This window comes from Somniosus microcephalus, chromosome 5, assembly GCF_052327205.1.
Source record: "Somniosus microcephalus isolate GS21.2 chromosome 5, FLI_Smic_1.0, whole genome shotgun sequence".
In the NCBI taxonomy this organism is placed as follows: domain Eukaryota; kingdom Metazoa; phylum Chordata; class Chondrichthyes; order Squaliformes; family Somniosidae; genus Somniosus; species Somniosus microcephalus.
Window position 1 is genome coordinate 112,886,529 of NC_140991.1, and position 12,681 is coordinate 112,899,209.

The 12,681-nt window shown below is 41.6% G+C and overlaps 1 protein-coding gene across 3 annotated transcripts in view; it reads left to right on the top strand.

Moving 5' to 3' along the window:
* LOC147117265 (adenylate cyclase type 1-like) overlaps positions 1 to 12,681 on the top strand; it is a 524,560-nt gene that overhangs the window by 298,179 nt on the left and 213,700 nt on the right. For all 3 annotated transcript variants that reach the window (XM_085988088.1, XM_085988086.1, XM_085988087.1), the window contains 2 exons: positions 5,836 to 5,991; positions 11,186 to 11,380. In XM_085988088.1, coding sequence (XP_085844214.1) covers positions 5,836 to 5,991; positions 11,186 to 11,380 — 351 coding nt within the window. The remainder of the gene's footprint in view (positions 1 to 5,835; positions 5,992 to 11,185; positions 11,381 to 12,681) is intronic.

Sequence of the window (12,681 nt, forward strand, 5' to 3'; positions counted from 1 at the left end):
AGAGGAGATCCAGGAACACGGGTAGCAAATGGAACCCGTTACGTAAAGGTGCAGTTCCCAGAGGGGGTGAAGTCATTACCGTACAGCATGAAATTCGAGACAATGGAAGGAGTGCAGTACTTCTGAGTACTGCATGATAACCAAGTGAAGGTTTGTTATTATTGTCTTGGACATGACCATCTTGTAAGAAACTGTCCAGACTTGTACTGTTATAATTGCGGCGAGTCTGGACACATCGCTCGGAGCAGCAAGGCGGAGAGCTGTGGGGTGTGTCAGAAAGGCCCCACCCACTGTGAGTGTGAGGCAGAAGGAAGCTCTATGAGTGACGAGGAGATGGGAGAAGGAGCAGGAGTGTGAGTGGAATGGTTGGAAGAGCCGAGCAGTTGGAGGACACAGCTGGTAAATTGAAAGAGAAAAGAAAACAGGAAGAGGCAAAAAATTGCAGAGCAGAGAACAGGATGGAGATGGTGGAAAACACACCAAGTACAGTGGAAAAGAACAAAGACAGCAGCGGGCAGCAAGGGTCGAGTGTAGACTCGAGCCTTAATACGGTTCAGCTCTCCCTAAAGAATCTGGTGTCCGCAGGGGGAGAGGAGGTGGGAGCGGGGTGCATGGTAAATGTAAGTACGCCAAAGAAAGACGGGGAGTCGGACATCGCGGTGAGCAGGAGGGGGCAAGACAAGGAGAGGGTGCAAGTGGCAGGAGCCTTAAAGGGGCAGCAGGACAGGAGCGGCGAGACAAAGATGGCAGAAGGGAGCAATATAGGTGCGCCATTGTCCCAGAGGGAGAAGGATCAGGGAGCAAGGGTCAGAGGTGGAGATGAGGTCGAAGGGAGCGGCACTGTTGGAGAAATTGCGATAGCAGGAAGACTCTCTATGCGAGAGGATGTGTCTGATGGGGAGCAGGATTATGTATCTGATGGGGAGCAGGCACAGAGGGTTACAGAAGAGCTTGAGAGTGAGGAATTAGAGGGGGATAGAGACTTGGAAGTGGGGGGTGGGGTGGCATCATGTGGAAAGGGAAAGGTTAGTGAGGGGCAGAAGGAGGGAGAAAAGGCAGCTCCTTGGCCCAAACTTAATGCAAGGAAGAGGCTGAAACAGCAGGGACGGTTCAAACAGGAGGTGAAAAAGAGTCGGAGGCTGCAGGAAAAAGCAACAACTGGCCAAAAAGTTGGGAAGGAGCATGAGAGGAGGGAAGGACCAAAGATTAAATGATGGGGAAATTATCAGGCATACTTCCCTTCTTCGGAGCCATGATTACATTGGTCTCGATTAATGTGAACGGACTGAGGGGTGAGAAGAAATTGCAGCAGTTGTTGCAGGGTTTTAAAGGCACAGACTTGTTGTGTCTGCAAGAAACCTTTTGGGATGAGGATATCCTAGAAAGAGTTCAGAAGGTTTGGAAGGGAGAGGTGTTTGCAAGTTGTGCAAACAATAACCACAGAGGGGTGGCTGTTTTGGTGAGTCCGTCCATAAAAGAGAATGTTGCCTTGGTGGACAAGGACACTGAGGGGAGATTTTTACGGCTAAGGGTAAAAATGGAGGCATTTAATTGCGATCTCTTTAATATCTATGCACCGAACGACCATTGCAAGCGTCGCAAGTTTTTTCAGGGGTTATTCACTGAAGTGGCAGAGGTGGAAAATCCTTGTATAGTGGAGGATTTTAATGTATTTTTATCTCGGATGGACATTTCAGCCCAGATGACCTTTAAGGATGATAACTCCAGAGGGATGATTGTAAAAATTATGGCAAATTTAAATTTGAGAGACTTATGGAGGGACCGGAACCCCATAAAAAAGGAGTTCACCAGAACAGGTTGGGTGGGTGATGTTTTAAAACAGAGCCGAATAGATTTTGTGTTAATGTGGGAAGGGTTAAGTTCTGAGGTGATGGAGATTTATTATTAAAAATGTATTTTTTAGTGACCACTCGGCTTTGGTTCTTAGAATTAGGAACAGCAGAGTTAAGATCAGTTCAGGGCTGTGGATTTTAAACAATCAATACCTGAAAGAAATTGCTTATAAAGAATGGATTTTAAATATAATAAAGAATGCTTGGAAGGAACCTTTGTTCTTGAAAGAAAGAAGAGTTTGGTGGGACAATTTCAAATATGAGGTAAAAGTTTTTTCGATATGTTATGGGAAAAAGAGAATGGCAGCTAACCGGCGTCGAGAAGAGTATATAAACACAAGGTTTATGGATGTCTGTAAAGCAGTTGACGGAGGGGATAAGAAAGCTGAGACTAAGTTCCGGGTGCTAAAGGAAGAGTGGGAATTATTGCAAGCTTAAAAATGCAAGGGGGCCATTCTCCGTGCAAAGGCTAGAGATGCATTGGAGGGCGAAAGATGCACTAGATATTTTCTAGAGCAAGAGAAGCTGCGACAGAGATTATCATTAATTGGAGAGTTGAAGGTTGGGGAGAAGATCATTCATGAAAGTGGGGGAGATTTTAGAAGTGGCTAGCAGCTTTTATCAAGAGTTATATACAAAAGAAGACATTTCCAATTTGGCAATGGAGAAGGTTAGTGCTTTTATTGATGAGGATTTAAAGGAGGATGAGAGAAGCATGTGTAACAAAGAAGTAGGATTAGCGGAAATAAAAGTAGCAATAAGTGGAATGAGGTGGGGCGGGGGGGGCGGCGGCGGAAAGCCCAGGGTCCGATGAACTAAGTGCAGAATTTTATAAATAATTTTTTGAGATTTTAAGTCCATTGCTCTTAGGAGTTTTTAAGGAAATTAAAATTGAGGGAAGCCTGGCCCCATCTATGAGGAGAGGTGTCATAAGCTTGGCTTATATAAAAATAAAGGGGATAGAAGGGATCTGAAGAATTGGAGGCCCATCACATTATTAAATATGGATTATAAAATCTTGGCGAGGGTTATGGCAATTCGTATGAAGGAGTTGTTGCCGCAGATAGTTTTGCCCTCTCAGTCCTATGGAGTCATAGGCCGGGACATCGCAGACTCTATGGTCTCAATCCGAGATGCGATAGAGCTCATGGAAGAGAGTGAGAGGGAGGCTTATGTATTAAAGATAGATCAAGAGAACACCTTTGATAGGGTCTCTCATGAGTTTTTATTGAAGGTTTTGGAAGCATTTGGTTTTGGGGAAAATGTCATTGAGTGGATAAGAATTTTTTATTCAAACATATTTAGCTGTGTTAAATGTAATGGTTTTTTATCCAAGTATTTTCTGATACAGAGATCAGTGAGACAGGGTTGTTCCCTGTCCCCATTGTTGTACACACTGGTAGCAGAACCATTAGGTTACATGATGCGAAAGAAACAAGGTGTAGTTGGGATTGTGGTTCCCAGTTCCAGGCTGGTGTCGGTGATACACCAACATGCAGATGACACGACCTTAACATTGAGAAATGGGGAGTCAGTGAGGAAAGCTATGGATGTAGTAGAGCTTCAGGTGCCAGAGTGAATTATAGTAAGTCCCAGTGCCTGGTTGCAGGAAGAGGTAGGGGGGAATGGTTGGAGGAAAGTCCCTTTAAGGTGGTGGAGGTTTTGGAAGTTCTGGGAGCGCACATGGGGTACAAGAAAGACAGGGAAGAAGTGGATCGATTAAATTGGGAACCCAAGGTTATGAAAATTAGAAAGATTTTGGGAAGATGGGAAAGAAGGTGGTTGAAAATGCAAGGAAGAGTGACAGTGGTGTCCGCTCTCCTGCTATCTAAGCTATGGTACTTATTGACGGTGGAGGATATTCCTGAGTGGGCAGAAAAGTCCATCCGAAAGGCTTGTGTGAGGTTTTTATGGGAAGGGAAACCAGCCTTGGTGGCTTACAATACCATAATTGGATGGAGAAATCAGGGAGGACTCAATTTCCCAGATATTGATTTGAAGAAAAAATCCTTTAGAATCAAATGGGTGAAGAGATTTCTTCAGAAGTCAAATACAAGTTTTTGGAAGAGTTGTTTTGAGCATTTTATAAAATGAAGTGGGATAGGAGGGCAGGGGATATTGTATATGGAATACAATAATATGTTTTTGAAATCAATTAAACTTCTCCCTAGGTTTTATAAGGGGGTTGTAGAGACTTGGGCTCAATTTTTAAAAAGTGTGCAGTTTATGCCCAAGGGGGCTGAGGAATTTTTAGAACAGCCCTTATTTTTGAACAGGTGGGTCAACATCGAAGGAGAGGTTTTATTTAATCAAGCTTTTATAAAAGCTGGTATTATATGTGTGAAAGATGTATTATACGAGGTGATTCCAGGTTGGTTGCCGGAAACGATAGTGAGGGATATGGTGTGGGAGGAGGATCAGGAGGTAGAGGAAAAAGCAATAGGGATCATGTATGAGATGATTGTGAGGGCAATGCCATAGGATTGGATGGAAGAAATAAATGCGGAAATCTCCAAAGGAAGTAATATGCGTCCCGCTTTTCCAAGCTTTCTGCTGGAGAAAGGGGGAGAGTTGGTAATACTCGAGATTTCTATGAGGTATTTAGAGAATGGAGATTCAAGACACCTGCTGGTCAGGAGTTTTGGCAGAGTATATACCTACAGCTGGACTTCAACAAGATTTGGAAGGGAGTGTGGGCGAATTTTAAATGTCCAGAGTGGATTGAACTGGATTTCAAATTGGCTCATAACCGGATTTTTACCATGACGGTCTTGTGCAAGATTGGACGAGTGGAGGGGGCAACTTGCCCAATATGTGGGACACAGGATGAGACTCTGTCCCATTTACTGGTGTTATGTCCACAGTTAAATGATTTTAAGTACTATGTTCAACAGTTGTGTGAAGTTTTTTTGCTGGGTGGGGACTGAAGAGCGAGAATGGGAATCTCGTGGGACTCAATTTTGAGAGAGTCTGCCCGAGTCTAGCGGAGCGGCAATTAATGTAATGTTCAGTTTGGCTAGATTCGTGATTGTGCAAAGAAGGAATGCTCTTTTTTAAGGGGAGGAGAATCAATCTAAAAGTATTTTAAATATAAGCTAAAAGATCATTATAAGGCTCTGTGGATGTTTTATTCAGAAAGGAATTTAAAGATAGTATGTTACAATCAATTTTTAAAGTACAATCGACTAATATATTTTGCAGGAGACAAATTAAACTTCAGGTTTCGATGTTAAAATGTGGTGGCGGAATGGCTGTGCAGAGCGGCAGAATTGATTTGTATGATACAATGAAATGATCATGATGTTGTAAATGTTCCTAATGTTCAATAAAGTATATTAAAAAAAGTGGGTAGCACCCTCGCCTCTGAGTCAGAAGGTTGTAGGTTCAAGTCCCACTCCAGAGACTTGAGCACATAAAACTAGGTTGACACTCCAGTGTAGTACTGAGGGAGTGCTGCACTGTCGGATGTGCTGTCTTTCAGATGAGATGTTAAACTGAGGCCCCGTCTGCCCCCTCAGGTGGACATAAAAAATCCCATGGCACTATTTCAAAGAACAGCAGTGGAGTTATCCCCAGTGTCCTGGCCAATATTTATCCCTCAATCAACATCACTAAAACAGATTATCTGGTCATTGTCATGTTGCTGTTTGTGGGAGCTTGCTGTATGCAAATTGGCTGCTGAGTCTCCTACATTACAACAGTGACTACACTTCAAAACTACTTCATTGGCTGTAAAGCGCTTTGGAACGTCTGGTGGTTGTAAAAGGTGCTATATAAATGCAAGTCTTTCTTTAACTATAAACCTTTACATCCAGCAGACAGAGAGGAGACTTCTATTTGCTAAGTTTGAGTTAGGTTTGAACCCAGCTCTCAGAGGTAAAAGGAAAGTATTTAAATGTACATTTAACATTGTATTAAAACTGCAATACTTTACCTGTTACAAATGTGTAATATCATTGATTTTTTTTTCTCTTTTTGGCAGATTTTTCCTGGGTTGATTCTCTCAGACATAAAACCAGCAAAGAGGATGAAATTTAAAACAGTGTGTTACTTACTTGTTCAACTCATGCACTGTCGTAAGATGTTCAAAGCTGAAATCCCGTTTTCCAATGTGATGACGTGTGAGGATGATGACAAGGTAAGCGATGTATCTAAACACTTTTATTCTGATTTTTGTTGATGAGTCTGACTGCTTTTAGCTAATGAGATCCTGGGTTGACAAGGAAATGTGTCAAGGAGGAAGTGCTATTTTCCTCTATTCCTGTTTATTTCTTTTGAAAGTCATTGCCTTCTATATACTCTTGTGAAACAGAGTCTCTCAGCATGCCCATTGTGCTGATTGAAAAGCTGCTATTTATTTCTGCCCTCATCACCCTACCCAGCTGGTATGAAGTGGTGAAGCTTTGTTATTTGTTTCCTAAATGACCGCTGCACAGATGTGGATTAACATCAACAAAAGGAAGACACTAATTCAAACCTAAATATAGCCTCATGCTACAAATTAGGATATTTAAATATATAATGACATTATCAAAATGGTTTGCTTATATTTAAATCATAGCAATAGGAGAGGGTAAGAAAGATCTGATAGTTTGTGAGGGACTGAAAATAATGTATTAAACAAGTTATGTAAGTGGTAGAATGTGTGATACACAGACATAGTAGATGAATGCATTCCAACTTTCCAAATTCAGTTGCTTGCTTTCAATTAAGATACAATGTGGAACATTTACAAAAATACTTTCAAGAAAGCAAAATATTTCCCATAGCTATGTTGCTGGTTAAAAGCAGCTCGCTAGCTGACAGTAGGACATTGCCCATCCAGCTAAAGATTCACCAGCTCTGAGCCCAAATGGACTGGCATTCTACTTCTTTGCCTTCAGTAGGTGAGGTATGACATTACTTGGTCAGGCCTTTAAATGGAATACTAGGCAGCAGTGAAGTGTTGTATTTCAGGGCATAACAAACCCGGTCGAACCCATCTCATCTCATGGATGACAGGGCAAAACTGGCAGTGACAGTGGCTGTGGAGAACTCTGTCTTCTAATTGCCTTCATCATCCCACACTGCTTGCTGATGTAAAAAGTATAGTCTTGGGAGGCAGCAGATGATGTAACATAAAAGGGGAAATGGTGAAGAGAAACCATCAATGATGCAGGTACGTAATGATGAATTTTTGCGTGCAACATAGGGTTAAAAGGCATAAGACCACTGTATCGTTTTTGTGAAAGACTTCAAGGGTTAAATTATGAAGAGAGATTACACAAATTAGGGTTTTAATCCCTGGAATTTAGAAGATTAAAGGGTGATCTGATCGAAGTTTCCAAGATATTAAAGAGAACAGATAGGGTAGATCGAGAGAAACTATTTCCACTGGTTGGGGATTCTAGGACTAGGGGGCATAGTCTAAAAATTAAAGCCAGTCTAAAAATTAGAGCCAGACCTTTCAGGAGTGAAATTAGGAAACACTTCTACACACAAAGGATGGTAAAAGTTTGGAACTCTCTTCCGCAAACGGCAATTGATGCTAAATCAATTATTAATTTTAAATCTAAGATTGATAGCTTTCTGTTAACCAAAGGTATTAAGGGATATGGGCCAAAGGCGGGTGTATGGAGTTAGGTCGCAGATCAGCCATGGTCTCTTTGAATGGTGGAACAAGCTCAAGGGGCTGAATGGCCTACTCCTGTCCCTATGTTCCTATGTTCCTACAAGCTCTAGAAATGGGCAGGTTTTAGCATTTGAAGATACTGTAATATATGACTTTCTTTGTAGTTTTACAGTACACACCAAATAAAAGCTGTCAATTCACTCACATCTGTGTGCATCAGCTCTGATACATTAATGCTGTAAACTGAGTAAACTGTGTGCTAGCCATAGTAGTGGGGTTAATATCTGAGACAAACACACAATATGTTGGTGCTGGAAAAGTTGGTATTCCTTTATATTTTTCAGTGTATTTTGATATATATTTGGACATATTTTCCTTCATTTGCTGATATTAGCAAAACAAACAGTGTGAGTATACAGTGAGATTCCCACTTTCTTAGTGAATAGTGGAAAATAGATCTCATATTAGTGATATTAAAAATTGTACTACAATGTTTGATCATACTGTAACTGGACCTACTGTTAGTGTAAATCCATTATCTTCATGTGCACAATAGCAGTAGTCTTTACAGCCTGCTGTGTAGCATTGAATCAGGGTGAGATGGTTGACAACACATGTGAAAACTTTAAAGATTTGTGTTTAGACCACATTACTGAATGAAATAAAATAGCTGCATGATTCATTTGTGAAAATAATAGTCTTAGAGCTAAGCTGCTCCAGTGAATTTACTAAATCGTTACTTGGAGGATTTTCAAAGCATTGGCCTGTCAGAAGAGGTGAAAGGCAATTCATACAACATAATGAAGAGTATCAAAACAGTCCACACCTTCCAAATTATAATAGGTATAAATACAACAAACTAATAATTTAATTTGTTAAAGAACAGTGGGTGGTATTGCTTGTAGTAAGTTTCCATGTGTTTAGAACCCTTATTGTCAAAAGGTTATTTTTGCATTTAAAGTATGTTTCCTGTTATTATTTTTGTAAGGTGGTCCAGTGGAGGATCTTGCAAGTGAGGTGTCCTCCGCCAGGATTTTTCTCCAGGCAGGACTGTTATACCCCTGAGTGTAGGATCACTTATCTTAGTGCCAGAAGATGTTCACCCCCTCTATTTCTTTCACTTCTTCCTCTCCTTATTTACCCATCACCTCAAGCACAACAATGGCTCCTCTTGAAACATGATTTGGGATGTTCAGAAACCATCTAGGTGAATATGCTAATATGGTTTCAGAATATATCAATTTTGAGCTCTGTATCATCTGACGTGTTTTAAAAGGCTGCATCATAAGATTTTATACCATATGTTTTCTTACAAAACTTTATTGAGCACAGAAATTATATTATCACATCTACATAGATAATTTCTGAACTTCCAAAATCATGTCTCATTCTTTGGGTGTTTGCCAAGATATTACAGTGTTAAGTTTCAATTATATTTATGAGCCACATATTTATTTGTTTGCACCACTTTCCTGTCTTCTCCATTTTTGCCTGCTACCTGGGAAGTGGCCTTGTCAGTTGGAGTGAATGGTGAGACATTACTAAACCTCGAGCAATGGGTGTGTGTTTGACAGGAATGTTTTGGTCATTTTAGAACTGCTTTGTGGTGTTGGTGGGGCGGGGGGGGTGGTGGAATTTGTTTCAGCATCTGGGTGCCATATGGGTGCACTGGTACAACCTAACTAAATAGTGCAATTATGAGTCAATCCCAGGCCTCTCACGCAGCAATGTGCGCCATTGCTGGTGCCATCTGCACCTCAGGTTCCTCCTCCTCCTCGTGTTCCACCTGCTCCTCCTCCTCATCCTGCTCCGAGGAGGATCTGCGCTCTGCACCTTGCTCCTCCTACAGCTCCAATCCTCACTGTTGCACTCTGTTGTTGTCCAGCACGCAGCAGACAACGATGATTCTGGCGACCCTGGCTGGTGCATACTGAAGGGCTCCTCCAGTTCTGTCCAGGCATCTGAAGCGCATCTTCAGCATGCCTATTGCTTGCTCTATTACACATCTGGTTGTCATGTGGTTTTGATTATAGCACTCCTCGGCCTCAATGCTTGGCCTCCTCAAGGGTGTCATCAGCCATGTCTTCAGTGGATAGCCCTTGACTCCAAGCAGCAAGCTGGTAAGTCTGTTCGGAGGTGCAAAGAGCTGAGGGAGGGTGGACTGGTGCAGAACGAAAGACTCATGACAACTCCCTGGGAATCTGGCACACATATGCATGATGGTCTTTTTGTGGTTGTAGATGAGCTGCACGTTGAGGGAGTGGAAGCCCTTGCGGTTCACAATCACTCCTGGATAATCTGGGGGTGCCTTGATGGGGACATGTGTGCAGTTGATGATGGTGCACAGCTGTGGGAAGCCAGCCAGAGCAGCAAAGCCAAGCACCCGCTCAGTAACACTGGGCTCATTATTAGCAAAGTGTACATGAGTGCCTGATTTGTGAAGCATGGCATTGGTCACCTGCGTGATGCATCTGCGTGCGGCCGAGTGCGAGATCCTGGAAATGTCTGCTGCAGATCCCTGGAAGGAGGCTGAGGTGAAGAGGTTGAGGGCAGTGGTGACTTTGGCAGCCACTGGTAAGGTGTGTCCACTTGGCAACAGAAATAAAAACAGAAAATGCTGGAAATACTCAGCTTGTTTTTAATAAATATTTGTTTCAGTATTCAATGTGAAGCTTATGCTTTCTGAATTTTGTATGTCATTTTGCTTCAGTTAACACCAGCAAAAAAAAAAGTCATTAAGAAAGATATGGTTGAAATTTTCAGTTGTTAATGGTTATACCTAAGATTCAATTGGATAATAATGTTTTGGTAGCAAACTGAATGTATTTTTACATTCAGTGCTTCTGTAGTTCAGATGGCTGGAGAGTGGTATCCTTCTTCAGGTCTCTTGTTGAGTTTTAACAATATAAATGGGGGGAGCTGATGTACGGACACTGCTCTCTGCAATTCAAACTAAAGAAGCACAAGTGTAAAAAATTCCTTAACATGCATAAAAGTGCTAAATCTCCTGTCATCAATTAGGTGGTTAATGAGGGTGATTACCTTGCATTTACCATTAATGTAATCTTAATGGCTACAGACGAGATAATGTCAATGAAAATTTCACAGATCTTGTATAAATAAAATGCATAGTGGAGAGCAGTGTTGGAATGCTCCATTTATTCCATCCAGGGCAAAGATCACACAATTCATGGATATTGTTATTTCTTTCTCATTGTGGAAAACCTGGCAAAGCCTGTTGTTGCTCATTGTATATCTTCTGTGTCAGCTATGTCCAATGGGCAGATCTCCACATAAATGTTTGTACTCTTTAAAATTGATGTGCTTCTTCCGTTGAACAGTTGTGAAATATGTATAATACGCACACACAAATCAGTGTCAGCTTTTATGCGGTGTGTACTGCGGTTAAAGTACTTGTAAAAATGTCCTCTATTGCATAAGTTCAAGTAGAAGTAGTAAAGCTATATCATATTCATCAAATGCCGTTGAAATTATTTTCCAGAGATTTCTTGACTGCTAAAGTAAACCAAGAAAATATCAAGACCTACTAAAGAGATTAAGGAAAAAGAGGCCCTGCCTCCCGTCCTGTTGTCTGGAGTACAGCAGATATAGAAGGTTCTGCACTGGGACTGTAGAAGTGTATGGATTGAAAATCGGACTGTAGCAGAGTGGTTCTCCCTCAACCTGTCACTAATTAGAACATTTTCTTTTATTTACAAAGAGAAGAGCACTGAGGACAGCTTCTGAAAAAGTCAGGAATCGATCATCTTTTTCTACAAATGTTACACACAACACTCCAGGAACTCGAGTAAATCGATACATCAGCCGGTTAATTGAAGCTCGGCAAACAGAGTCTGAAATGGCAGATTTACATTTTGTTACTTTAAAATACAAACAAACTGAAAGGGAGCAGAAAGTAAGTTATTTTGATAATACAAGATAAACATGCAGTTTTTTTTTAAAGGTTCACACTCGTCCATATGAAAGGGAAGACTTTCCTGGGTTTTCACCCAGGTGCATGCAACCATCTGGGTGCAGCACATTGGGCAGGTTGCCTTACAGACATAGTTTGCCTCAGCCTCTTGTGGCGAGGGAAGAAGAAAAATCAGCCTGTGCTCCCAATCCTGATTGCTAACCAGTAGCCTGAGCTAGAAAGTGTACATGTGTAGTTACTGAGTCAGGGATTTAGCTTGAATGTAAAATGTCTCATGATAAACTGCCTGCCAACATTTGCTGTCTCAACTCACATATGGAAACGGTTACTTGGGTGAGATACTGAAGCATGACTAGTGACTGTGCGACTGTACCTCAGCATAAGTCAGTGCCTGCTGGAGAAGAGGGGAGAAACACTGAAATTACTTGACAAGTGGTAGAATATGGAATTCTCTGCCTCAAACCTTTGGTGAAGCAGAGTCCATAAATTCTTTCAAAAGGGAATTCAATAGTTGCTTGATAACAAGGAATATTAAAGGCTATATGGAGATTGCAAGTACACTAGATGGAGAGAACACTGACACAGGGCTAATGGACTGAATTTCTGATTCTCTGTTGTAATGTTTTATGATTCTATGACAAACTAATCAAAAGCAAATTTGTTGCCTCAAAACAATTTTATTCAATTGGGTAATTGCATTGCTTTAAATAGGCTGATTTCTGTGTGGGAAAAGTCTTGTAGTTAAAATAAAGACCAAAGAAATTAGGATTTTTGGTTCCCGATGGATATTCATTAAAGAGGAATGTGAAGAGACTTGGCGCTCTTGCTGCAGTGGAAATTTCCAGGGAATTTTTTCCCTTATTGGCTCTGTTTTTTTCCTGTTTTTTTGCCTCTCCCAGGAGATTACAGGCTGTGGAGGGAGGGGGAGGAGGTTGTCGGGGTTGAGGGAATGGTGGGGGTGGGGGGAGGGCAGAAGTGTTTAGTCATATTGCTCCGGTCATCCTGGTGTGGAGCAAAGAAAAACAGAAAATGCTGGCAACACTCAGCAGGTCAGGCAGCATCTGTGGAGAGAGAAACAGAGTTAAGATTTCAGGTCGATGACCTTTCCGTTAACTCTGTTTCTCTCTCCACAGATGCTGCCTGACCTGCTGAGTATTCCCAGCATTTTCTATTTTTAGTTCAGATTTCCAGCATCCGCAGTATTTTGCTTTTGTAATGGTGTGGAGCAAGCTTGATGGACCATCTGGTCTTTCCCTGCCTGTCAATTTCTTTTGTTCGTATTT